Raw genomic sequence first — 27,102 nt, 5'->3', positions numbered from 1 at the left:
AAAAATAAATAAACACACACACACACATTTAACACAATTGTAAATTTAGTACAAATAAAATGCAAACAAAATGGAATGTGATCTTATGATAAAATTCTAAAACCCTAAGATTAGCCTCAAAGTATATTTTCTCGATCATGTTGTAATAAAAAGGCAGCTCTGGAAATTTAAAAACCTTTTTGCCACTTAGGCAGTCTTATAGATGTTATATACAAAATATTTTAAGCTAAAATAATTTAACTATACTGTCATTTGCATGAGCACAGTGTCATTACCACCACCCATTTGGTCTGAGTTCAGTTCTTACCTGCTGAATAATATTCATAGTCTTTCTCCTGAATGTAATGGCCCAGTGGTGGCCATAAAGTACATCTGTAAATGCCACAGCTTTCTCCAGCTGCACTGAGAAACTGGAGTGAGTTATCCTCCCCTACTACATACGAATGATTGGCAAACTTAAAAAGGACTGTAATGTTTTTATGCAGGTCCTTTAAAACAAGTCCAGTCAAAACATCAGAGCCTTCTTCCACCTGTAAAATAAAGTTTTTTTCTTAAACACACTTCTAGGACGTAAACCATCTAGTTCTTTATTTCCGACTCCAAATTAGGACATCATGCGGCGCTGCGCAGACCAAACGTCGAAAAACATCAAAGTACCACGAGAGCGATCCGAAAGCAAATGGCTCTCGCGGTACTTTGATGTCAACGATCGTTTCCGTCTACGCAGCCCCAAAAATTGTAAACTTATGATTGCACGTCTATTTCTCAGTATTCCGTAGGCAGAGACAAACCTTGTACCAGGTAATTTTCCTGTACTGTACACCATGTTCAGTATTGGCATGACATGGTATTGTAATCCGCTCCTCTTCGATTGCAATTGAGATGTGAATCACCAGATATACTGAAGGAAATATTTATAAAATATAACAATTATTTTATATGTGTTTACCTGCAATAGTTAACAACTGTGCATGTAACTTTGTTTTTCAGACGCTGCTTTGTCACAAGTAAACACCACGGTTTAGTTTCACTTTTGTAGGCTATTCCTGAACCGTTTGCAGTTATGCAAAACCTTACATGTTTAAAGATTAAATGCATACAAGGTAAAATGCATTTGCTACTTACAAACAATAATGAACATGTTCTGCATGATCCAGACGGTTTGTTTACTTCTGTATGAGTGCTTTCACAATTTCACAGGCGAAGCTGCAGATTTTATTCCGGAAGTAAAGTTAGTTGCGATTTCATTGGTTCACACAAAAACAAAACAGAACTTTGAAAAGAAAAGAAAAGGAAAGTGAAAATAAATATGGTTATATTTAGTATTTGCGCTTGCCAGCAATTTATTAACCGTCTGTGACACATTATATTGAGGAAATTATTTTATTTAAAGTGTTTTATTGCAAATTGAAACTGAAAACAAGATGTATGTAAATGACTAAACAATATTAATGATTTTAACAATGCTATGATATGCATAAAATATAAACATTAAAACAACAACAATAATTATAGAGAGTTTTTTTAGCCGTAAGAGATCATGTATATGAGAGTTCCTTGGGACACACTAAGGCTATGTTTACATTAATGCGTTTATCCTTTAAAACGCGTTACTTTTGCTACGTTTACGCCTTTCATCTACACTACATCACCGTTTTCGACCCTCATAAACGGATTCGTTCGCAAACGCTGAAGACCGTGTTTTAGTTTGAGAACTCAGACGTTGCTCTGAGTGTAAATGAACGTAGACGGAGTCTTATGTAAACGAACAGCTGATGTTAACCTGACAACGCATCATTTTCAAAGTAAAAATTATTTTATTCATGTAAATGTTGGTTTGCAACGGAGGTTTTGCCAAAAATAGTAAACATCTACCAACCAGCTATTATAAACGCTATATCGGATTGTTTTAACATGTATCCTTATAGATAATGTCTGTTTTATATTAATGTTTGAGTATTGTTGGGTTTAATGTGTTTATGTTTTGTTTAAATTTAGTTAGCTTACGAAAGTTAGACTGTCATTTTAAACGCCATATAGGCGTTGTAAAGGCCAATATGAAGGGAGAATTGTAATGGGTCAGACATTATTTTCCAGTTTAATGTAAGTTTTGTATGCTACTTTAAAATGAATTTCGTTTCGGATAATTTGTCTCTTAATTTTAATCGATGTTTTGTTGATAAGTTTTGTGAATATAAATTAATAAAAACAATAAACTCAACGTCATTAATATATAATGCTCGTTTAGGCGCTTGCGCTTTTAGCTATTCTGTGTTGCTAGCGGAGGACGTGCACGGACCTCGCACACTTTTAAAAATTAATGCAATAAGCATTTCTGGTAGGCTAAAGCAATACTTCACCTCTTACTATGTTTGATTGAAGTTTGCATTTGCTAAAATTTATTTTTGCTTCAAGTTCGCTACTGTTTAGTACTGTTCACTTGAATGCTTTCTTTTTAAATCATAAAGACCTTTATGTTTAGTTATAAAATCAAAATTAACCTATTAATCATATTAATATGTTGTAGGGGGGAGATAGAACAGTATAAGACTTTCCCAAACACATTTTTATAGGTTCAAAAATAGTGTCTGTTATAGTTGCCAGCAAAGGACCCAGGTATGACTTTTTGTCAATATCGCACACCCCTAGGCTGCGTAAACGCGCAAACGTAAGCTATTATTAGAGTAATAAGTTATTTTACACTTTTATGCGCATGCCCAGTTACATGATTGCTCATGTTTCGTGGGTTTATGGTGGTGTATAGTTTGGATGAAGATTCTTTTTAAAATGCCAGTATAAACGAGGATCGTTTTCATTTTAAAATGCCGTTTTAAAATGCAAATGCTCTAATGTAAACATGGCCTAAAACCAAACCATGCCCCAGCGCAATTGTTACCCCCTATTCTCCCAGAAGCACGCACGCAGGGCGGAATCACACTATCCAAACTCACACTTTCCCACAAAGCCTGGTTCGTTTGACTTGTGTGATTGCTCTGTACGGTTTGCAGAGGTGGGCTAGAGTGCGGTTCACATGGGTTTCAATTTGATCGCAAATCGGGCCAGAGCACAATTTAAAACAAGAGACGTCAACCACCGCATGCCATCTGAGCAGGGTTAAGTGAATGTCTGAGCTGCACACATAACAGACCAACTAAGCAATATGATGGCATGTGAGAGGGCTGTGTGTCATCGCGCACCAAATGACTCCAAATAAAAAACAGACTTAAAATTACAATGGGTTCAAGTGTTAAGAGAGAGCTGTACTTCCTGTTTTGTTCAAAGCAATCGCTATCTATCGCAATCTGGAGTTCAGTCGGTGCTGTTTTCACACTGCACAATGAATCGCCGACAAGGGGTTTTACACTGCATGACTTTACCTTTGGAAGAATCGCAGACAACTTTTTCCCAGTCCGCCAACTACATCTCACAACCAAATGCACGCGAGAAGTGACAGGGAAACAACGTGTGGTCACGCGTGCAAGACCGGACTTCTCACGTGAGACTGGGATTATTATTAAATATGATAGCCCGCAATAAGCTTCCCATACAAATTGCATGTGTGCTCATTAGCAGTGAAAAGAAGAAAAAGAAAAGAGGTTATGAAGAAGGAAATGGTTGGGAAGACTCCTCCCCGAACTTCCAGCTGCCCTGTATGTTGCTCTTTCATTGGCTGAGGTCATCGCCGATGTTATTTTCAGTCAGAACACATTACACACGAGTCAAAATCAGGGCTAAAATCATGCAGTCTAAACTTGGCATTAGTCTCGGGCAGCAAGACCTTCATACCAAAGGCCATGAGGTCTGAGTCTGAGCTTGAACCCCTGGTGGTTCGCAAGGGAACTGCACGTGGGTTCCTGGCTATGTTTATTATAAAATCCAGAAAAACTGGCATAATTTGTGCAGAAAGGGGCTGCCATAATACAAAAACAGTAAATCTCTACAAAACATTTGTTTTGACCATAAACCATGCACTAGAGCTGAATGTGGATGTGGCACACGCACACCCATAATATATATCTATCCAGTAAAACCTTTTATAGAAAAACGATTATTGTGGTTTGTTCAAATTACTTCTAATGTGTTGAATGAACAAGATACTGATGGTGACTGTCAGGAGGAAGCACCACATTCACGTGATAAGCTTGATGTGTCACCATTAAAACTCAAACATAATAACAGTCGATTAAAAATTGTGGTGTTAAACTCAGTTGGGAAATTTTAAACATACACATGACAAAGGTATAAACACAAATTCTTGGTCTTTTTCGTAAGCAAAACACTCGAACTGACTTTCCCACTGTACCGGTGGTATGCCTCTGTGCTTTTGAAGTCCCGTCAACTCAAAATATTTGAATACAACATGTTCTCTCCCAGGCAACTATTGAAACGGAAGTCTCACACAAAAAAGGAAATCGTCACACAAGGAAACTGCTTACTTCTGCGTTCGAAAATAAGGTGGATATGCCTATCAGACAACTGAAAACTCATGCAAAATGGACAGATATGATTAATGTATCAATAAAATATCACCCCATAGCCCAAGACAGTTTTCTCACTGAAGCTAAGTAGGGTTGAGTCTGGTCAGTACTTGGATGGGAGACCTCCTGGAAAACCAGGTTGAAGCTGGTAGAGGTGTTAGTGAGACCAGCAGGGGGTGCTCACCCGGTGGTCTGTGTGGGTCCTAACACCCCAGTATAGTCACAGGGACACTATACTGTCAAAAAAGCACCGTCCTTGGGACGTTAAACCGAGGTCCTGAGTCTCTGTGGTCATTAAAAAATCTCAGGATGTCCTTCGAAAACGAGTAGGGGTTTTCCCTGGCATCCTGACCAAACTTGACCATTGGCCTACTAATCATCCCCATATATACTAATTGGCTATATCACTCTGTCTCCTCTACACTAATAAGCTGGTGTGTGGTGGGTGTTCTGGCGCAATATGGCTGCCGTCGCATCATCCAGGTGGATGCTGCACATTGGTGGTGGTTGAGGAGATTCCCCCATTCATATGTAAAGTGCTTTGAGGTCTGCAGAAAAAGCGCTATATAAATGTAACAAATTATTATTATTATTATTAAAAGAAAAGGACCAGATGAAGGTCCAATGGTAAGGAATAATTGACGACAGGCATAAAATTGTTAGAAAAATAATCCACACACCTCGGATGTGCATTATTTTTCAATAATTCAACGGCCCGGAGTCAATTATTCCACTTATATGATCGTTACCACACCTCAAGACATTGATCGCATGAAATATTTAAAGGGATTCGTCCAGTTTTTGTACTTAAATCGGTATTGTGAGTAGGAATATTTCTTCCACGTCTCATCCAACGGCTCTTTTGCTTGTTCCAAAACGTTATCTTAAAGCTGTCAATATAGGCTTGAGCCGTTGAAAGCATTCTAATGCAGTTATTAATGAAGTTATTAGAGCGAGAGCGTCAGAGACACAGAGAGAGAAAGAAAGAAAGAAAAAGAGAGAGAGAGAGAGAGAGAGAGACTGTGCTACCTCTTTGCGTCTCTAAACAGCGCTGTTATTGCCTCGGAAAATCTGTCATGTTGTTTTTGTTAGTCTGTTATTACAGTTAACTATGCGAAGTGATATGGAACTGTCATGCGGTCAAGAGAGCTGCCGTGCATTTCCCATAAAATAATTGCACACCTCAGAACGTTTATCAGCCAATCAGATTCAAGCATTTAACGGACCCATAGTATAACAGGTAATAATAACTGTCTGTAACTATTTACTATTGATAAAAACTTTAAAACAGATGAAAAATACATGTTTTGAAGTTAAACATGGAATGTTTTATTAAATTATTGAAACATTTAATTAAAATCTCTGGGGATACTTCAAGTAAATAATTCAGAAAAAAAAAATTTCAAAAAAATTGAAAACCTCTGATGTAAGGGCAAACATCTTATAAAACAATGTTTGTCCATTTATACATAAACCCGTTCATTTCTAAAATTCTGCCACTAATAATTCAAATATTTACATATAATTGTACAATGTAGAGAACAATATTTAAGTTAATAATCTTATTAAGACCACAATGGAGGCCTTATATTAGATTTTTTCCCTCACCAGCTATAAATCACCCTCCTATTATACAGTCACAACTACCTTTAATCTAAATGACCCTTTAAATATAAATAGTTTTTTTACTGGCTAAAGGAAAGTGAGAGCCAAATCTTTGAAACCCCATCAGTTTTTTTTTCTGAGTTTCATTTCTTCCAGATTGACCTTGTTCCTCTCTTGATTCCCCTTACTTCCTGTTTTCTTTGTATTCTTTTAAATACAACTTGATTACACACCTGTAAAAGGAAATGTTACATCAGCCAGGCTTTAATCACAGAAACACAAAACGACCTCTCTCCTACATACTTGTATCAATCAGTTCTGTGTAGATGTACCGAAATTACTTGCTTCCCCGTCTTTATAAGTTACATAGTTGTTTGCTACAATGCGTTGGTGGCTTTTGCAGTAAAAACATTGTTTCCTGTGATAAAGAAAACCATGCAACAAAGGCGTTGCTGGATGTGCATGGTAGCACTCTTTGGTACGTTTGTGTAAGGAAACGTGAGCGAGGGGGGACAGATACGTAACATAGTTGATGTTGGGGGCGATGGCCTCACCATCTCAAAGTTTCCTGTTGTGCAAGAGTTTTTGGGAGGTGTTAAACACAAAGGTCAAAATGTGTTTTGTTAGATCCATCTGCTGTATGCAAAGCTAATATAATAAGATTGAATTAGAAGAGAACAACATTAAATCTGCTGTAAATGACCATAAATTATTCTTTATCATAGATCATGATCTCCTTCTTCTTCATTTCAATCAAGTAAGAAGAGGGAATCAAACCAAACATTGTGGTCGAGAGTACAGCACACAAAATTTGCTTAAAAAATCTTATTTGATGATTGTGTGATATATTGTAATTATGAACGTACAAAAGACCTGAGAACATGATCTCTGTGATACTTTTTAACACACAAATCTGTTTCTTATTAATTGGGGATCTACAATGCGGGTATGATGTCTGTGTGACTGAGAGTGTGTGCATTATCTGGAAATTTGTGTAGGAAGTGTGATGATGTCAAGCTCTTTTATTAGCATTTAGATGATTTACTTACCCCCACAGTAACTATGCAAAGTATGATTTTGACCAAGCTGATGAGAGAGAAGCCAAGCAGCGCCCATGAAACAGGTACTTGTAGTTCAGGGCACGGGGCTGTGGTAGGACGCAATGTGGTCAGATATGTGCATTCTGAAAATAAAAGAAACAAGTTTTGTTTAATGGCATTCCTTGGATTTTTTTATGATTAAAACATGAATATAATCACAAGCGTGCAATTTTGTGCACACATTTGAGCGCACAGACTTTTATTAGACGATTCATTGACAAAACATAAAATTTTGCAAGCAACAGCGCCTGAATTACCTGAAATATTCAGTCTAATTGAAGACTCTACATTCTGACCGCCGATGGCTGCAGCTAGGTAGCACTCATACACTCCAGAATCCAATGGGTTCACACTGTGTAACTCCAGAGTCTCATTGTCTCCAAAAGATGCAGAGTAGTTGTTATATGTTGTAATATTATTGGTTTTCTTCTTAATAATAGCTAGTTTCTATAGAAAACAGACATGATTGGGTACAGTAAAGTGGATTTTGTATAGTTGTTTTGGAAAGACTGGGACCACCATTTATCAAGACGGAAATCAAGATGTTCTTTTTTTATTTGGCAATTTTTTGTGTTCTTTGGCACAAATAAATTAGATAAAAGTAATGCTATTATTTTTAGAATGGCAAGCAAATATATCAGTGTAAACATTAGCAGCAACTCACCTCTTGTTTTGTTATTTTGTACCACATGCTGTAGCGGTAGTTTTTTGTTCGACTAGTAGCTTCACACGGAAGTCTGATGACATCATTACAGTTCCCCTCAATAGAATCCATCCCATCCAGCATCCCACAAAGCAATGCTGATGTTATAAATAAGAGGAATGCTACAAAAATAGAAGAAATAATAATAATATTAAATTACTTTTTGTTCAGGACCCTTTCTGATAATCAAAAACCGGGCAATTAAACAGAAGTGGAATCATTGAATCATAAACATATCTAGCATAACAACAATCTTCTGCTGAATCTTTCTTGTATTTTTGCACAAATAAACTCTAATGATTCAGTTAACATCAGCACTGCAAAAAAACAGGGATATTTCACAAAAAAAACACAGATGATGTTTGTATGCTTCAGATAAATGTATTTATTGCTAACACAAAACTAGATGGAGACATATTAAACAAAAGGTGTTTTGCATGGGTTTAGTCACTAGTATTAATAACATGAATGATCTGTTTCAAACTGTTGGGGTGTGTGGCAAGACCTTCAAAGCAAAATTATCAGGAAATACCTTCGAACATGTTTTCATAAAACCAAATTTTCCACAAAGGGCACTGACCCAGATCTGCTGTGTCTACAAAACATTTTAACGCTTGAAAAAAATAATCTAACAAAACAAGAGGAGGGAATTGAAAAGCGCAAATCAGACCTTGTGCACACAAAATCAGTTTACTCATATAATATGTGGTGATTATTTTATTGAGTGTAATTATAAACAAGTTAACTAAAAATAAGTGACGTGAACAATTGTAGTTATGTGACCCCTGTGATACTGAAACAAAACAAACTTCCTTAAAACAATGGAAGATGAGCATCAGATCTGTTCATCTGTTCAGATATGCATTATTATAAATGAAAATAAACACTAACACTTACAAAAACGAATAAAACAAGTTGTGCACATTCTAAAAATGTTTGCACAGAGTACATGTGTATTATACTATGTGAAATAATTTTCATAAAGCTTGAATGACTTTTTCTTTCAGATGTTATTAATAATTAATAATTATAGGATAGATAGATATATAATAATATTATTATTATTATAAAAAATAATAGTAGTAGTAATAATAATAATAATAATATTTTTTGACTGTCATACACTTTTAAAAGAAATACATTTAATAAACAAAACATTTATGTAAATGCTTTAAAACATAAAGCAATTTTGTAAAAAAAAAAAATATGCCTGCTTTTATAAAACAGGAAGTAGTGGTTTCAAAACCCCCTTATCTCAATTCTTTTTTTAAAGGAATAGAATTAATCAAAAGAGACAGAGGCAGTAAAAATATACAGTAAAAATATACAGCATTTCCAATTACATGGCTCTATCTCAGCCATTCTTCGTACAAGGCTAGTACAAGAAGTTATAAATACTATAAAGACAGTTTACAGTTTAACCAGCATGCTTCCCACAGTTTAAAATACACTAAACCTTAACTTATTTTATGACACAAACATGTCTTGTCTTAAACGTACCTGAAATCTTTTGATTTCTCATCCTCAGTTTTTTGTACGTGTTTTTAAAAGATCCATCAGTTCATATAAGACAGTGGTTTCATATCACTCGATCGAAAAACAAACCACCAACATTTCATCAATCAGAAGTACTACATCCTACATATGCAAGGAAAAGTGAAACCAATGCTTCATAGTCTCATTTGTGTCTCAATTATGCCCTCTGCTGTGACTGTAACCTGTACAAACTTCCTGTCAAAATAAAAACTTACTCTTTTATTTCAAAAAAGAAAGGAAGTCTCATGACCGCATCATTTAAGCACCAAACATTTTCAACATTTCAAACTAATATTTGTTAAGACTCACACAGCTTTTAAAATTAAAGGTTGTATGACTAAAAGTATGGCTTAATTCAGTACAAATATATGTTATTGATTTCTGTGTTGTGTGAAAGAAGCTAGAGTTTCTAAGAATTACTTGTATTATAATTCATAGTTATTTAATATATTTTATTGATTTACTAAGTCGTTCAAAATATATACTTTTGACTTAATGTGCTTATTGACCTGTCCCTGCAGCTTTATACAGTAAGGCATATACCTTAAATAAATTGATACTCAAAAATAAAATCCTTCCAACATCAGTGTTCAAAATACACTTGACAATATCTGTTAAATTAACTATAATAAAAATACAATTTAAAAATACAACAAACCAGTTGTGACATTAGTTAAGCTTATTTTACATTTCATTATCATAAATTGTACATTACATTGTTATTATTATCACTATTGTTATTATAATTTACTTCACATTTACATCATTCACAGCCTGAAAATTATTAATTTGGTCCATCACTTATAATTAATATATGCATAACCCTGTGTTATTTGTTTATTTGCAGGATTTTTAAATGACATTTATGCGAACTGAAGACGTTTGGCATACACATTCACTCAGAGTTATATTGGCACCATAGTGAATTAAATTAATCGCACACACAAAAAGAGAAGAACTCATTTTGCTGGGTTCTAATGTAACCTGTGCTGGGTTAATTTAACTCAACGGTTGGGTTTTGTTCCTATTTTAGAGTCAGCATTTTTTCAGAGTCCAATGAAGGCAGATAACATTTTTTATTTACTTTCCGGTGTTAAGGCTTCGTCATTTACTTGAATTGCTGACAGGATAGAAACTGTGCTGCAAGCACAAAGAGTAAGGTGGAAAACATGAGTACATATGCCACCACACTTTTTTTAACAAGAAAAGTTCAAGAAACTGCGAGATAAAAATGTGGTTAAGATATGTACTCACAGTAGAGCACTACATTCAGACTACACTGTTATTTTGATCAATGTATCTGAAAGTATTCTTACAAAGTCTCTCTCTCTCTCTCTCTCTCTCTCTCTCTCTCTCTCTCTCTCTCTCTCTCTCTCTCTCTCTCTCTCTCTCTCTCTCTCTCTCTCTCTCTCTCTCTCTCTCTCTCTCTCTCTCTCTCACTCTCTCTCTCACTCTCTGTCTTACTTCTTTTGAAGTCTTTCTTTTCCTTTGCGTCCCATTTGCAGTCACAAATGGCTGAATGACAGTGCCGTAAAGCTTCTCTTCCCCAGCAGTAAATAAGGCGTCTGTGAAAGTGGTTGACGGTAGACTTGCTTTTCCTCCGTCCGGAACTCTGCCCTCCTCTCTCTCTTGAGAGCAAGACCCTCCTGCCCATAACCTACCGTAAGACATGATCGCTTCCATCCTGTTGTTCTTCATGTTGGGGATTCCCCTTCTCTCCTTTTCCTCCCTCGTTCTTTCTCTCCTTCAATCTCCTTATTTTTGACAGCGTTTCTTGCTGACAGGATAGCGATGGTGATATTAATAGGAGGCTGAATGAATGGAAAGAGGAAGAGAGAGAGGATTGTAATTAGACCATCTGGATTAAACAATGCCTTGGCAATCTCAGGATGGACAGCAGAGGGAAGTTGGAGAACTCCAGCCCATGTCAATGACCTGTGATATCTGCACCGCTACATGAAAACTATATTCCCATCTATTTAAAGATGATAGTAAATTCATGGAATGTGACCTCCGTAACCCAAAGCCCTGGTTATGTGATGTCTGGTTGTGTAGCACTTTTTGAGTGAGCTTAGTTGGTTTTAACAAAGAAAGGCTGATTGATGTATCAAGGATGTATAGTATGATGATATAAATTTACTTTTTAATATACTTTAAGAATAAGAAAGACGAATTCTTAAACATTGGCAATCTATTAAGGGTATACACGGCCTGTGAATAATGGATCCAAAATATTGGGATCCAGCCCTGCCATAACCCCACAGAGGACAACTGGATTTGAAGACTGGATGGATTGACATATAAAACAGAAAGAAAAATATAGATGGCATAAAGAATATAGGGAGAATTCAGGTAGATTGTGGCACTTTTTTGACACTGAGATGTATGATATGTTTCAATTGACTTGAATTAATCAGTATTACAAAAATATTGGCAATAAATTGAAACTTATAGCGAAGAGATAATATGACAACAGATGTATGTATGTTTGTTTACATGAACCTTAAGTAGTCAGGGAGATATTGGTTGGTCACTGAGTTCAAGTCTGTGAGCGCGCATATGCGTGTGTGTGTGTGTGTGTGTGTGTGTGTGTGTGTGTGTGTGTGTGTGTGTGTGTGTGTTGTGCAGTCCGGAGCAGGTCCCTGAGGTTGTTAGCAGACACAGCTGTGTGTGTGTGTGTGTATGTGAAGGCCCATGTTTCTGTCAGTGAGCTTGTTCGGTATGCTCTATCTGGCGTCTGATTGAGGATTTCCTCTAGATGATCGTTACCTCTGCACATATGCACACTCACACACACACATGTACACAGAAAAGCACCCTAAATGTTTTATCAATACACAACAGACTCTCAAAATCTCCACAGCTGCACAAATTTCACATTTATATACCCAATAACAAAAAACACACAGCAATGATCTAATAAACATAAAGATAATGATAATATGATAAATTATTGTACAATTTTAGTATTGATTTTCATAATACAGCACACATAAAAAAAGGATCCATTGTTGCAACCCACGGTTAGGTAAAATATGGACAAACCCAAATATTGGGATAAAATTAATCTAGAAAATGTTTACATGGGACCATACAAAACAATCCAGCATTTTTGGTTAAACCAAAGGTTCATTTAAACCCAGCAGTTGGGTTTGTCCATATTTGCGTGTGTGCGTATGTATGTCCATATATGCGTGTGTATATGTCCACATATGCGTGCGTGTGTATAGACCCATCTTCCATAGACAATAGAAAAAAATAAAACTATATATTATTTAAAGAAATTTAAAGGGATAGTTCACTTTAAAATAAAAATTCTGTTATAATTTACTCATTCTCATGTTGTTCTGAATCTGTATGAATTTCTTTTTTCTGATGAACACAAAAGAGGATATTTTGAGAAATGATGGTAAACACACAGCAGACAGTGCCTATTGACTTCCATAGTAGGAAAACAATATTTTGTGATAAATGATGAAGAAGAATGATGGTAAGCACACAGTTGACGGTACCCATTCAATTCCATCATATTTTTTATGGAAGTCAATGGTCACTATCTGCTGTCCATCATTTCTCAAAATATCTTCATTTGCATCAGAAAAAATAAATTCATACAGGTTTAGGACAACATAAGGTTGAAAATTTTGATGACAGAGTTTTCATTTTAAAGTGAACTCTCCCTTTAACTAAAATAATAATCAAGTAATTCAACAAGTATTATGTCATAAATATTTTAAAAGTCAAATACACGCTAATGATTTGTTATGTTGCACGAAAAATACCAAATAAACAAGAAAAGATTCAACAGAGATTGACTTCTCTTTTGATTGGTTGTGAATGAATTGAGTGTTTGCAATTGATTTTGATTGACATGTTCACATTCCTTGCTAAGAAATGTATTTGACCATCCACAAACCTAACAAAATATTATTCTGTAAAAATTAACTTAACTTTAAAGTGCAACACAGGGTTTTTACAGTGCAGCATTTAGTTAAGGGCTTTCCCGAAGAAATGTTTTTTGGCTCTGATACAGTTTCCCTGGACAAGTGGGTGTGTGTCTGCAATGTTTTGGCTGAGAGCCTTCACTGACCAAGTTTTATCCCGGTTTGCAATTTGTTTACTTTGATCATGTTGACAATGAAAATGATGATGGCCTGTCTCTCTCTCTCTCTACCCCTCCTGCTGTGTGGGTGTCTTATTGTTTGATTGTTTTCTGTCGGAAGCATCACTAGCACGATATTGAAACTGACCCCTCACCCGTAGCTCACCAGCCTGCACGCTTAACGTCTGGGAGGGTCACATCTTCTGCTCAGCGGCATTCCGCACTGATAGCCGTGGAGCGTTTACATTGTCCTGCAATTCCCAACTCTGGGAATTCCGCTTCCAGACTCCTGAACTTTGAACAAAAACAAGTGCGTATGTGTGTGAGTGTGAGAGCGAGAGAGAGCAGGAGGCTGAGAATGTAAGTCAGTGAAGGTGTATACACTGTTGATGCTTCCTCCTTCCTTCTTTTTAAAGCTTAAAGGGAAAAAGCTGTAAATAATTTACGTCAGTTTAGTATTTTACTTGGATGCACTGAAAAAGTAAGACTAAGTTTAGTTAATCTGCATTGTTATTGATGTCTAAATTATAATTAAATGTACACATTTTAAATATTTAAATGATTCCATTGTTTCTAAACTTGTAAAATGTAAAATATGTTTATTTTCTTTGTTTCTCTTTTAGTACTGTGCTTCGGCGTTTCGCTCATATGAATTATACTACACAAGTGCTGGTTTTGTACAGTACCACTTAAACTGTCTTTCCAAAGCAATGTTTCCCAACCTTTGTACCCTCAAACTGATCATAAGCTATATGCTGCTGAATCTGAAAGTCAGTGAAGTGTTTGCATATGTGTGTACACGCATATGTGTATGCAAGGCACGCTGAGACGGTCATGGTAGGGTCGGACATGCATGTTTTGCTTTCCTGTGTGTCCGTGACAACTTCCTGCAGAACAGAAGCCTAGGGGAGCCATCTCAAGTCTGACATATGAGCCAAACACACACACACACACACCGGAAAAAAGCGATGGATGAAAAGGAAGAGGGAGTTTTTCTTAATTCTTAACAGGTAATGAGGTTTCCATGAGCACACAAGCACCAGGGAGTCTTCATCAACTCTTCCTCAAACATTTACCGGCCTGTCTGTTCTGACTGTCAAACGCTGTTGTGTTTATGTGTGTGTGTGTGTGTGTGTCTGCATTCATGCTGGAGTTTTCATTTTCCTGCCAAAACTCAGAGGAGGGAGTTTCCTTTTGGGATAAGTGTCACTAGGCAACCACTTTAGTGGTTAGTAAACCAACCTCAGGTTTGGGGTCTGACAGGAGAGAAATTGTTGGCTTTTGCTATGAAATGCTTTTAATCAGCCAACCGAAATACCCAAAGAGACCCAATCAAAATCGATTTATGAAGCTTCTAAAATCTAAGTTAATCTTGCAAAATCGGCTGTAAAATGAGGAAATCGCAGCAGTGTGTGTGGAGATTATACTGTATATATCCGGCTGGGAGAGTTCAGTCACACATTAAACACTGTTGATCTGTGTCTTACAGCGGGAATTTAGACTCAGCCAGCTGCCACAACACTGCAGTGCCATCATGACAAACTGATAAAGCAGTTTTTTTACACTAAAAACATAACGTTTCTATATATTAATTTCTGAACAGCAGCAACATCCAGAAAATAATACATTTGGATTTCTAATTTGAAGAAAACTTTTTAAGGTGTTTTAAGGTAAGTGGTTGATTTAAGCTACATTTAAACAAACAAAAAATTGAAATAATAAATAAAATAAAAAACTTTTGTTTAAATGTAGCTTAAATCAAATTGATTGCAACCACTTACTTTAAAACGATTTAGTAAATTGAATGAATCATTTTTTTCAGTGTATTTAGACTTTAAAAACTGATTTTATTTTCACTGCTGCATGCAGGACATATGCTTGTAACAATTTATTAACTAACTATAATAACTTTGCAAGTTCTTGTCAACTGCCAGTCATTAAAAAAACTACTTAATATCTACTAAGACTTTATTGTGATGATCATACAACAGACATACTTACTATAAGTAATGTATTAACCACCCTATGTCTACTGATTCTCTAAAGAGAGTGAGATGACATAGTTATGTTATTATGTAATTACTCTCAGAAAAAAGATACATGAACGGCATACCTAAACGGTGCATATTGGTACCTCTAAGGTACACGCTGGTACATATCTATACCTAATTGGTACATATTAGGACCTTTTTAAAAGCTACTGTTCTTTTGCTGTTACTTATTGTCATGTCTCACCCAAACCCATATGAATTCCTTAATCACACTGTACCTGTAGACCACAATAAGAGCTATAAGGTATTGTGGTCACCAAGTTTTTGTGCTTTTCCTCAAAAGTTCACCCAATTAAAAGTTTTTTAGAACTTTTCTGATTTTTGGCTTGCACATAATGCAATCAGAAATGAAAAATATTTCAACACACTTGTTTGTACAACAACCTATGACCTACATCCAATAGTTGGGATGCCTAATCTTCACCAAGACACTGACCCCCTCTGCTTCCTTTTTATCTCCCCCTCATAATTTCTCTTTCTCCATATTCAACCCCCCTCCCCAAGTTGACCCCAGTGGTGATTTATACAGCTCAAAGATGCACAGCTGCGGCAGGTCCCTATACTGACCGAAGGGTAGTATTTACCGTGACTAATCCATACCAGATCTTAAGAACACATGGTGAGAGACAGAGATATGTATAAAAATGTATTTTTAAAAAGTCAAGGAAAAGATTGAGATTTTAACTTCCCAGTGATCAAATTCTTCCCAGTATGTAGAATTTGATCAATTGATTTAATCTGAATTTGTTTTAAATATTTAATATTCAAATGACTGCCTGGTTTGAGGGATTTCCTATAACCTATACCCTAAGCTGTTCTTTTTGCTTTTGACTGTATTTTCCTGGCCATTTTTGTATTTTTAACCCAAAGAAAAAGGGATACAGTAAACCAAGATATAAAGTTATACACATTTCTTAAACTTCTATTGTCACTTGCTTTATACACCAAATGGACTAAAAGTAAGGTAAATATTAGATTAAGATAAATAATAATAATTAAATAAATTCTGCATGCTTTTGGAGTTCTTGAATTTCTATGCTTTAAAAACTGCATTAAATATTTGTAATCAATATTACTAAAAATCAATACTAAAATTTTAACCACATGTTATAAAAAGTAATTTAGTTTGTTGTAATCCACGCAAAACTGAAATTTAGAAATCTGATAAAAATATATTTTATTCCATCATGTTATAGAAAAAAATTTATGTAGAAAAAAATTATAAATTCTCTTTAGAAAACAAAGAAGGAAAAATAAGTATGCACTGCATTTTAAATGTTCATACATCTATACAAAAAACACACAGAAAAGACAAAATATCAAAAACAAAAATTAAGTCTTATTTGATTGGTGAGTCCTGCGCGTGTTTCACCTCTCGCGCTCCCTGAGTTTCACCTTGATATTCCTATTCTTGATATTGCTATCCTATTCCCGGCTGCTGGCTACCGGCGTGTCACGCGGAGTGAAGTGATTCCCCGGATGCGGACACAGTCCATGTTGTCCTTCACCTGCAAATGCACACATGGTTTAGTTTTAAAGAAACAAATCAACAACAACAAAATTGTAAAGGGGGTTATGCATGCAAATAAGTAATATAAAGCGTACACACGTGAGATTTAGGCTTTGACTTATACTAGGCCTATTTTATTTGTATTATGCATGTAGTTTATTTAATGCACACAGGCTTTAATCGTGATTTTAAAAGCGTGTTTATCTGTATATGGTAACAACAAAAGCGTGCATGTTAATATTAAAAGTAGGTCTATAGGACCTACTGTAAAGAAATTGTATACAATAGGGTCCTTTAACAGTAAAGTAATAAGCCTAGTAATAGTACTTTATAATATTAGCCACGTGACATTTGTCCATAATGTAGAAGGCTGTTCTGCTTTCAGTGCAGATAAATACAGTTTCTTTATGTTTTCTTGTGTTTTTAAATGGGCTGTTCTAATCTTTATTGTCGGCTCCTTAGACAAAATGTTAAATATTATCTCACTTGCAAGTTGCTTTGGATAGAAATTAATAAATGCACTTTTGTACACGGTATATCATAAACCTGAATTGCACCCCTTACCCCTTTTCTTTGGCTGCTGAGGCAAAAAGTACAGATAGTACGCGGTTGCTTTCCTCCGCTCTCTGCCTGTGCGCTGTACACCGCGCTCACGCACGGCTGCGCGTCCTCTCCACCGTCCCCTATCAGGAGTACATTTGCCAGATGGGAGATATAACTGGACGCTAAGCGCAGAGTCTCAATCTTTGACAGCTTTCTGTCCACAGGTTCGGTGGGAATGAGAGTCCGTAACGCCGTAAAAGCCGTGTTGACGCTCTGCGTTCTGTCGCGTTCCCGCGCGTTTGCTGCATTGCGCTGTTTGACGATCACCACACCGCTCACGGTAGACTTGCGCGACATCCTTCGCCGTTTCTCCTCACTGGGGCAGCAACCGTAGCTTTGCTCCGAGCTGCCGTCGCTCTCGCTGCGATTTTCCTCATCCTCGGACATCATGGCAACATCCGGATACGCCAGATGAGTCGCTAACGGCCGCAGCATCGCAAATGCCATCACTGAAATTGTGATGATTCCGATTAAGTCCAAATAACTCTGTATCCAAAGTGTCGCAAATGATTTAATGGCTTGCTATCAAGCACTTGCCACGAAAAGACTGCATTGTAAAAACTTGATGTGTTTTCCCTTCAATATTTCAGCAGATGGTCAATTTCAGTTATTCAGAAACATCCTCTTCACGCGCCTCCTCGCACTCGGTCCACGCGCGAGCTAACCAGAGGCTGAGTGCGCCGAGTCTTATAGCCTCAGGGAGGAGCGCGCAAGTCGTATGCAAATAACCAAGACTACAGTCTCCCTCACTCAACATCATATTCAAGCAAAATGCATATTTTTATAGTTAAAACAAATTAAATACAATCAGCTAAAAGGCATTTGTGACCATGATAAAGAAAATAAATAACCAGACGAGATCAATTATCCCATATATGTAGTGTTTTGTGCTCTGCGTTTCTATTAATTTAAGCATCTAGCAACAATACTCATCTTCCTCTTTGTAATTAGTAATAAATTATTATTTTATCAGAACCATGAATTTATTTCTTTAAGTGGAATACTTCTAAGCTAAAGTAGCTATGTAGACTGAGTTTGACACGTTAGTGTACCCATTTTCGTTTTGGTTTTAGGTCGATTTAAATGTATGTATATTTCTTATATGATTAAACGTTTTTAGAACACTTATTATCTTAAATAATAGATAGGAAAAATATTTATTTTAAATGAAAGAGATTACACTAATATGAGTAATTTGAAACTTCACTCGGATAAACAGAAGCTGCACCTGCAGGTAACGCAAGATCGTCTAAAATTTATTGCCTTGTTTTTCGCGACCATTTGACAACCAAGTGTTAACAAAAACACTGGACCTAATAATTGACGTGCAACAAACAAACAAACTGGCAAACGTGGTCTAATTACGGCAGATTAACATCAGTTTATTTAAGACACAGAACATACAGTAGCCTATCTGTACGTGATTGACGTGATTCAAATGAACGACCAACAATAACAGCAAAGCGCATTTGCTTTGAAATACTGATCAAAAGTGTTAGCTGAAGTATCTGTTTTTATAATGTTATTATTACAATGATGCACGAGGTAAAGGATTTTTCTTGAGTCAGAGTTATACACTTACTGTGGGTTTTGCTTGTTTGTTTGTTTGTTTGTTTGTTTTCTCACTCCTTTATTATGACACCAATATTTGTCACACTTTCTCTTATCTCTTCTGCTGTCATACACACAATAGGTTAGGACTTTAATTTGGGTTTTTTATTTCGAGTTTTATAGCAGATTGTGTTTGTTTTTTCATTATTGTTTTTTGTTGTTGTTAACTTAACACATCTTATATTTATTTATTTCCATCATGCTCACCAATGTAAGTTTTAATTTTCCTTTCTGTTATAATTCATGACTTCTGTAAAGAATAATGTCTATCTGCTTCATCATGACCATCCATTGACTCTGTTTCAGTGCAAAGGAATGCAAGACCTTAAATCAACCATATGGGGTTATGTGACTAAGCTCACTAACCTGTGACCTCTCATCTCTGACCTCATCTTATGTGGTCATCCTCATTTGCTTCAATAATATCTCTTTGTTCCGTATGCATTATGCTTTATTGGACCATTTGTTTAAAGTCATCCTTACTGAACATGTTAACTCAATTTTCTGCGTCAAATGTTTCCTCAATGAGCTTGACATGTTACATAGCAACAGCAAACTTTATCTCTGAATCCTTTATTATTTTATTACAGTGTTTGATAAGTATGACACAAGTAGCTAACAGTAAATGTCTTGAACAAATGAAATATAAAGGAAACAAGCAGTAGTTCTGTTGTCTTACATTCCTTATCTGATAGCATTACTTTCAACTGCACTACTGATATGTTTGCTGATCTCAGCTGTTTGCGGTTTGTTGCCCCTGGGCAGAAGTGCTACTTGAGGCTATGAGCTTCTGCAGGGGCTGAACTCATGCAGAGATGGTTTGTTTATAGCCAGAAGCGGGTGTTGGGTAAATAAACACGAGGCAGATGTTTAGGATGATCTAAGAAAGAGAGAGTGAGACAGTGGCAAATGGTTTCCAGACCATCTCATTTATTTTCTTTGCGCTTGCACAGCCCGTAATATGTCACTTGGAGCAGCTTTTACAAACATGCCGTAATGTCACTTAAAGCCAGGATTATCTGTGCATTCAGCTGCACCAACAACCAACCCTCCACCATCTACAATGTTTTTTTAACACCTGCATTGCATTTTTACAAGGCAGGGGGGCAATAATCAATGAAGAAAGAGCAACGCTAATCAGCACTGTCCATAAAAGAACAGACCTGCTCTATACATTATTATTATTATTAGAATGCCTGAAAATATTGACCTTTTTGCCTCCAAAACATGGTTTCATTTCATGATGGCTGCTCTGGAAACAGCAAATATCAGATGAAGTGAGTTATTTGGTTTTTATCCACTTTAAGCTTTTATATTTGGTAAGTCCACTTTTTCCACCAATTACAGCAGCACATCTCTCTGGCATATATGAACATCATCAGAACCTCAGAACATCATCAGTAACATTATCCCATGCCAAAGGCTTTTCTTTGAATGTACAAGTATAGTTTTTTTATCCAACTCGCCCCAAATTTGTTTGATGGGGTTGAGGTCTGCACTTTGACGGGCCAGTAAGGAAAACTACCTAAATCGCATTGTAATGGCTCTATGGGATATAGAGCATAATGATATTATTTTTTAGATAGTGGTCGCCACCATAGAGAGTTTATAATAAGGTAATTTTCTATTCTTCCCCCCTTAAATTCCAGACCTCAATACAATCAAGCAAATTTTGGGCGAGAGGCATAAACTGCATTTGTGCATTGAATCTCTTTCCGAATGGATCATGTTAATTTACAAGAAGGGGGAACAGCTTTAACACATTTTAATTCGTCTTAATTCTTAGTTAATCACCATACACAATAAAAGTCCCCAGGTGTGCTTGATGGGGTCACAGAGGTAAGAATACAGCTGAATACACAAGTTTACAGGACCGATAACATCGTCAGAGATAAACTGACAGTCCTGTTTAGAAAGAGAAACTGTGGGATTTGGGGTTCATATATTTGAGTGAGTGGAGCAGGTGTGTTTTGGCAAGAGGGGGGTGGACTGTGAGAACTATAAAAACTCCACCTCACACAACACAATATAAAACACACACTACACAATTATTCTCATGAGCTGCAGGCGTGTATACACATGTATATTTTGTTTTATGGTGTTGAGAGCACTTTTTCATGAGACCAAATTGATGTTTGAATGAAATTTATCAGTTTTTGATATTTCATTTATAATGCGACAAAACATCAGCCATATGACCTCGGTCAGTTTTTGTTATGATACCTCATAATGTGCATATTGTGTCCACATGTGATGGCAGGGTGTGGGTATTTTTCATAGCATTTGCAAGCAGACTGTTTGTCTGTCCATCCAGAGGGGATGAAAGGTCCATTATTCATTTGTGTGTACGCTGAAACGTTTTGTACATTTTCCTGTGTGAGTGACCAAGTATATTTCATTACTTTGTCATCATGTAACCCCTCTGGATTAAACTGACGGTCAGGGATTCCTACAGAGCACAGAGCCGCAGTGTGAAATCAGACGCTATTCAGGGAAATGTTGACTGACCTCTGCAGGTAAGGGTCAATGGTAGGATCCTGCCAAAAGCTGTACAGGAAACGGAAGTCTATTCATGTCCTATTGCTCCATAACTCTTTGACTTTGACATGCAAAACAAGACCATAGAGCAGGACACCAATGTGCACACATGCACACACACACACACCTAAATGGCTCTTCAAACCAGAGAATGAAGCAAAATATCAATATTCTAATATCCAACACAATCTCTTCGCAATTCAAATATTTTGCAAGGTGGCTAATATGAATTCATATGACCAAATTTGTACGCCCATGTGACTGTGGTTGTAGGGGTTTCACTTAGCCAACTCACACACTGTTAGAAAGAAAGGCACAAAAGCTGTCACAGGGTCAGTACCTTTGTACCATAGGTCACTGTTAAAAAGTAAAGAGTTAGACCAACTTCAATTGGTAACACCCCCCACAAAAAAAATTACCTACAATTTTTTTACTAAAATTTTTACCAATTAAAGTCATTTTGGTAACACTTTGCTTGAAAAAGTCTTCATGACTGACATGACACTTTCATAATCATGCCATGAACATGAAGTTGATTTTATACACGTTTATGACAACTGTCATTGAGTGTCATTCATTTAATAATGTCATTTTTAATGCAAAGATGACATTGTTTGAGATGTCTTTATGACGACAATTTGACATAAACCAATACATCATAACTTGTCATGACACCGTAACATTACTAAAACAACATAACCGACCACTTTTTACCAGTGATACAAATTGAATTTGTCATTATAATGTCATTAAGTGTTAATACTCTTTCATATAGTTTTATAACAACGTTATGAATATTTTTCTTGACCTCAACTACAGTGGTACAAATAAAATCAATCATCCAGTAATAATAATAATCATTAAAATTGATAAAATTGTATTCTGTTAGTTTTATTTGTTGTGTACATACATAAAGTTAAGTATAATCTTTTGACGTGGCTGTTGCATTTTGTTAAGGTATTTAAAATAATTTGACAGAGTATTAACACTTAATTACATTTAAATGACAGTTTAATGTTATGTTAACCTATAAAGGTAGTTTCTTAAGTTTGATAATTATTCTGCTATGTCATGACAGATTTATGACAAGTTATGATGTTTTGGTTAATGTCAAGTTGTCAGAACAAAGACATCTCAAACAATGTCATCTTTGCATTAAAAATGACATAATTGAACAAATGACACTTAATGACATAAATGTGCATAAAATCTCATTCATGTTCATGACACGTGTCATATCATGATTATGAGGTGTCATGTCAGTTTTATGAACACCCCTTTAAGTAAAGTGTTACCATTATTTTTTTAAGTTGATCCAACTTTTCACTTTTAAAAGTGTCTTTAGGGGTAACACTTTATTATAATGTCCATTAGTTAACATTAGTATTAACTAACATGAACAAACCATGAGCAATACATTTGTTACAGTATTTATTAATCTTTGTTAATATTAGTTAATAGAAATAAAGCTGTTCATTGTTTGTTCATGTTATTTCACAGTGCATTAACTAACGTTAACCAAATTTTAATAAAGTATTAGTATTTGTTTAAATTAACATTAATAAAGATTAATAAATGCTGTATAAGTGCAGTTCATCATTATGTAAACTAATGTAGTTAACTAATGAACATTATTGTAAAGTTAGTAACATGCACATTTGAGGTAGGGGAGAACCGGGGCAAAAAGGACGAAAGTTACAAAGCGATTTTCTCCGAGCCCTGATAACATTTGCATCCCAAACTAACTATGACAGCATCTTTAAGACACAAACCCTTGACAGAGCTGACAAATATCGCGTTATTTACTCACCATTTTCTGCGTGTAGATATCAAAGTTTAATACCAATCAAGAGGTTATTTAGTGCTCTAACACATCCTGAAGTTTGACTTCTCAAAGCTTTTTAAAATAAAAGTAAATCGAGTTTAAATGTGAAGAGATCCTGTCGGGACAAGTAGCACTTGTTACTTTTGTCCCGCTGCTAATACATAATTGTATAATTGAAAATGTATATTATTCTAATTTCATTTTCATAGTGTTCAAAAAATGTTTTAATCTCAACAATTCAAGTTTGTACTGTTGCTTTTGAAACATTTGATAAAACTGAATTTTAAATAAAAATGTAATTTCATTATTTTTTACAAAGATAAATGACAAAAAAGTTTTATTTATTTAATAAAAACAAGTGTAACACAGTGTAACACAAAAATCTATCTTGTTTTGTTGTGTTACTTTTTACCCACCTGTGTGTTACTTTCGTCCCTGCTGTCAGGGTCAAAAGAAACAATTCACTACTCATGTTTAAAGTGAAATTATACAGAAGTCTTTTTACATTTTTTCTACATTTAATCTGGTTTTGATAGACCACAATTGTGAGTTACTGAGCACAGCAAAATATATCTCTGTCTAAAACATTATCTTTTAATATTAAGTTTTTCTTAAAAATTTTACTTTCGTCCCTGCTCTCCCCAACTACTATGTACCCTTAATGTACAAATGAGTACCTTTGGAAAGGGTATCAACCCACTGAACGCTTTTGTACCTTTATTTCTGATTCTGCTCAGTATTCAAACAATGCTTACATAAATAAGTATATGCATGACTGGCATCAGTCTACATGAACATTGATGATTCTAATGAAAGAAATCAGTATCCAGAAAGCAGAAACCAGTGAACAGAAAACAAAAATGATGACAGAACCAATATCGCCTGTATTAACATGTTCATCATTGAAAAATAACTTTAATTCTCACCAAGTACAGAATTTACTAATATATTATACTCTTTTTACTCAAGGAAAGAGTTAATGGATTTCCTAACCACTTTTATGTAGCAGGTAAATATAGGTATTACATCAAAGTTTTAAAGAAAAGGTACTAACACTTTCAGAAAAAAAGGTACAAAAGTCATCACTGGGACATTACAGTATCTGCAAATGATTTGCATGTCACAAATTTAGAATTATATAACCAGAAGAACTTTATGTTCAACAACAAAAAGACAAAGAGAGTCTGTGTCCTGTTCCCGGAGAAAGTGGATTTGAGTAAGAGATCATTCTCACACCTGTCAAAAGCAGAGTATTGTCATTACATCAGTCAGTGGACAATGACAGGTGCCAGTGAAGCTGAGATAATCACTCACAGTAAATCATCCTGCACTTTTAAGTGCATTCTTAAAGGGATAGTTTGACCAACGTGTTTTGAACCCCACTTAGAAAAACATGAACTAAAGCATTCAAAATATAAGAAAGTCATATATGTTTGGTGAGTAAATAACAGAATTTTTGGGTAAACTATCTCTTTAAGTATATTTAATAAAACCTACCCTTTGATGGACACATGCACTTCAATGACGTGACGTTCATCTGCAAGTGAAGCTTTCCTTAAAGTACCAATATGTCTTCTCTTGCACTTTGTCCAATCTTTCTCCTCCTAGTTAAGTGGAACAAATCTTTGAGATGTAGGGGATGATATTACAACTTCCTTTACTTCCCCAAAAAGCAGCAGGTGCAGCCCACGCTTCCCCCAATTGGGCGTGTTACTGTTTCTCTTTCACCGGTCTGCTCAGTCAGGGTTGTGCGTGTCAGAAGATGTCTTAGGAGACATTTTTTCCAGACCGTGAGGAAGCCACAGGAAGTCTTCTCACACGCGACCATTCTTCTGCCAGAAATTTACAGTCATGCAGGTTTGTTCCGCCGAGGCCCGGGGCCCCCTCTTTACTTCCTGAGGGGCCCCAAAGGGAGGCCAGGATCAGGGCCGGCACCCCAGGGACTCGTATATCAGCAACGGAGAGAGTCTGTTATCTTCTGGCAGTGATCTACAAGGTAGTAATCGCCAATCGCAGGGCGGTACCTTCTTCCACGATCAAAGGACACGGTCATAAGGACGTGATTCCTGTAATCAGCAGCTGTTTGTATTCTATTAAACTGTCTACAACAAAGACTGTGACAAGGGTTTGCAGGGCACAGTTCAAGACCTTGATGCTCAGTGTTATATAAACTTATGCATGGATGGACAAGCAAAGCTGCATGAGAAGTTTCACAGAAACATGACTTTGGAACAGCTGATGTGCTATTATTTTATTTGATTTGTTCTAATGGAAAAAAAATTTACCAATTGAACTGTGGTTTTCAATCTTGTTCCTAGAGGAATCTTCATTTCTGACACATCTAGGTCAGATCTTGAAGTACTAAAGAGCTGATGGGTTTGAGAAATTGTGTTTGAAGGGGAAACACACAAATACACACTGCACCATAGTTTTAAAAAACTTGGTAACACTTTACAATAAGGTTTTTTAAAAAAATTGTAAACATTAGTTAATGCATTAGCTAACATGAACTAAATATGAACACTACTTTTAATTCATTTATTTATCTTACACTCTTAAAAAAGTGTTTAACTCAAACTGATTAGTTGTTTTAATCAATTTTTGGGTCAAATATAAACATTTTCTGGGTTAACACTATGTAGTTTTTTTACCTTTAAATAATGTCTCTAAAATTATTTCAGTGATAGAACAACTTTTAACTGGACAAATTGTACTGTTGCTGCAACCTGAGCAGCCTCCTAGCTGCTACAAACACACTCTGAAAGTGACGGTGGAGGGTAGGAAACACAGCCCCGCCCCTCCCCCTGCCTGCAGAAGAGTGTCTGATACCAGGCACTGTTGCGCTTTACAACCACATGGGGGAGCTGTAAGTCATTTTTACATGAAAACTACATAGTGTTGCTTTAACCCAGTTTCTTGACCCAAAGCTGGGTTGAAAATAACCTAGCATTTTTTTGAGTGTAGTTCATTTGCTAATATATTCATAAAATCAAATGTTATTATTTGTTAACATTATGCACCATGAACTAATATGAACCATTGTATTGGCATTAACTAAGAAATATTAATAAATGCTGAAAAACTATACTGCTCATTGTTATTTAATGTTAGCTAATGCGCTTACTAAATGTTAACTAATAAAACTTTATTGTAAAGATTTACCAAAAATTCGAATTAAAATCATCAAAAGTTTTCAAGTCATGTAGTATAGGGCATTTGTACAAAGTTAAACTGTTTCAATTTAGCGGCTTTACCTGAAAGAAGAAATTGGAAAATTATTAAATATTCAGTATAAAGGGGAGAGCAGGCACAACCTAACGCTTTTTGGTTTTGGCTCAATCGTTAAAAAAAGTATTTGAGTTTGATTAATTATATTTTTACACAAGCAACACACAAACATCTCAGCAACAAATATACATTTTAAGTTTGTTTCTAGTACC

General features: G+C 35.8%; 2 protein-coding genes across 3 annotated transcripts; both read right to left on the bottom strand.

Annotated features, from left to right (window-relative positions):
• Nucleotides 1–1,437: 1,437 nt before the first annotated feature.
• LOC135729485 (uncharacterized) lies at nucleotides 1,438–25,373 on the bottom strand. 2 transcript variants are annotated; one of them, XM_065247179.2, is made up of 7 exons: nucleotides 25,160–25,373; nucleotides 11,084–11,233; nucleotides 7,848–8,008; nucleotides 7,441–7,630; nucleotides 7,133–7,266; nucleotides 2,863–6,316; nucleotides 1,438–1,567 (listed from the first exon to the last, which is right to left on the bottom strand). In XM_065247179.2, exons 2-6 carry the CDS (start codon nucleotides 11,118–11,120, stop codon nucleotides 6,227–6,229), a joined length of 612 nt encoding a protein of 203 aa, XP_065103251.1. In that variant the 5' UTR covers nucleotides 11,121–11,233; nucleotides 25,160–25,373; the 3' UTR covers nucleotides 1,438–1,567; nucleotides 2,863–6,226. The 2 variants fall into 2 exon arrangements, with proteins under 2 accessions (XP_065103251.1, XP_065103252.1); XM_065247180.2 differs by lacking the exons at nucleotides 11,084–11,233; nucleotides 25,160–25,373 and adding an exon at nucleotides 9,387–9,758.
• On the bottom strand, nucleotides 16,711–18,529 carry tcf15 (transcription factor 15). Its single transcript, XM_065247935.1, has 2 exons — nucleotides 17,650–18,529; nucleotides 16,711–17,083 (listed from the first exon to the last, which is right to left on the bottom strand). Exons 1-2 carry the CDS (start codon nucleotides 18,133–18,135, stop codon nucleotides 17,018–17,020), a joined length of 552 nt encoding a protein of 183 aa, XP_065104007.1. The 5' UTR covers nucleotides 18,136–18,529; the 3' UTR covers nucleotides 16,711–17,017.
• Nucleotides 25,374–27,102: the final 1,729 nt, after the last annotated feature.

The sequence above is a fragment of the Paramisgurnus dabryanus genome, chromosome 11, assembly GCF_030506205.2.
Source record: "Paramisgurnus dabryanus chromosome 11, PD_genome_1.1, whole genome shotgun sequence".
Classification (NCBI taxonomy): Eukaryota; Metazoa; Chordata; class Actinopteri; order Cypriniformes; family Cobitidae; genus Paramisgurnus; species Paramisgurnus dabryanus.
Note: the sequence above shows the minus strand (reverse complement) of the source record. Positions and strands in the feature narration are given on the sequence as shown.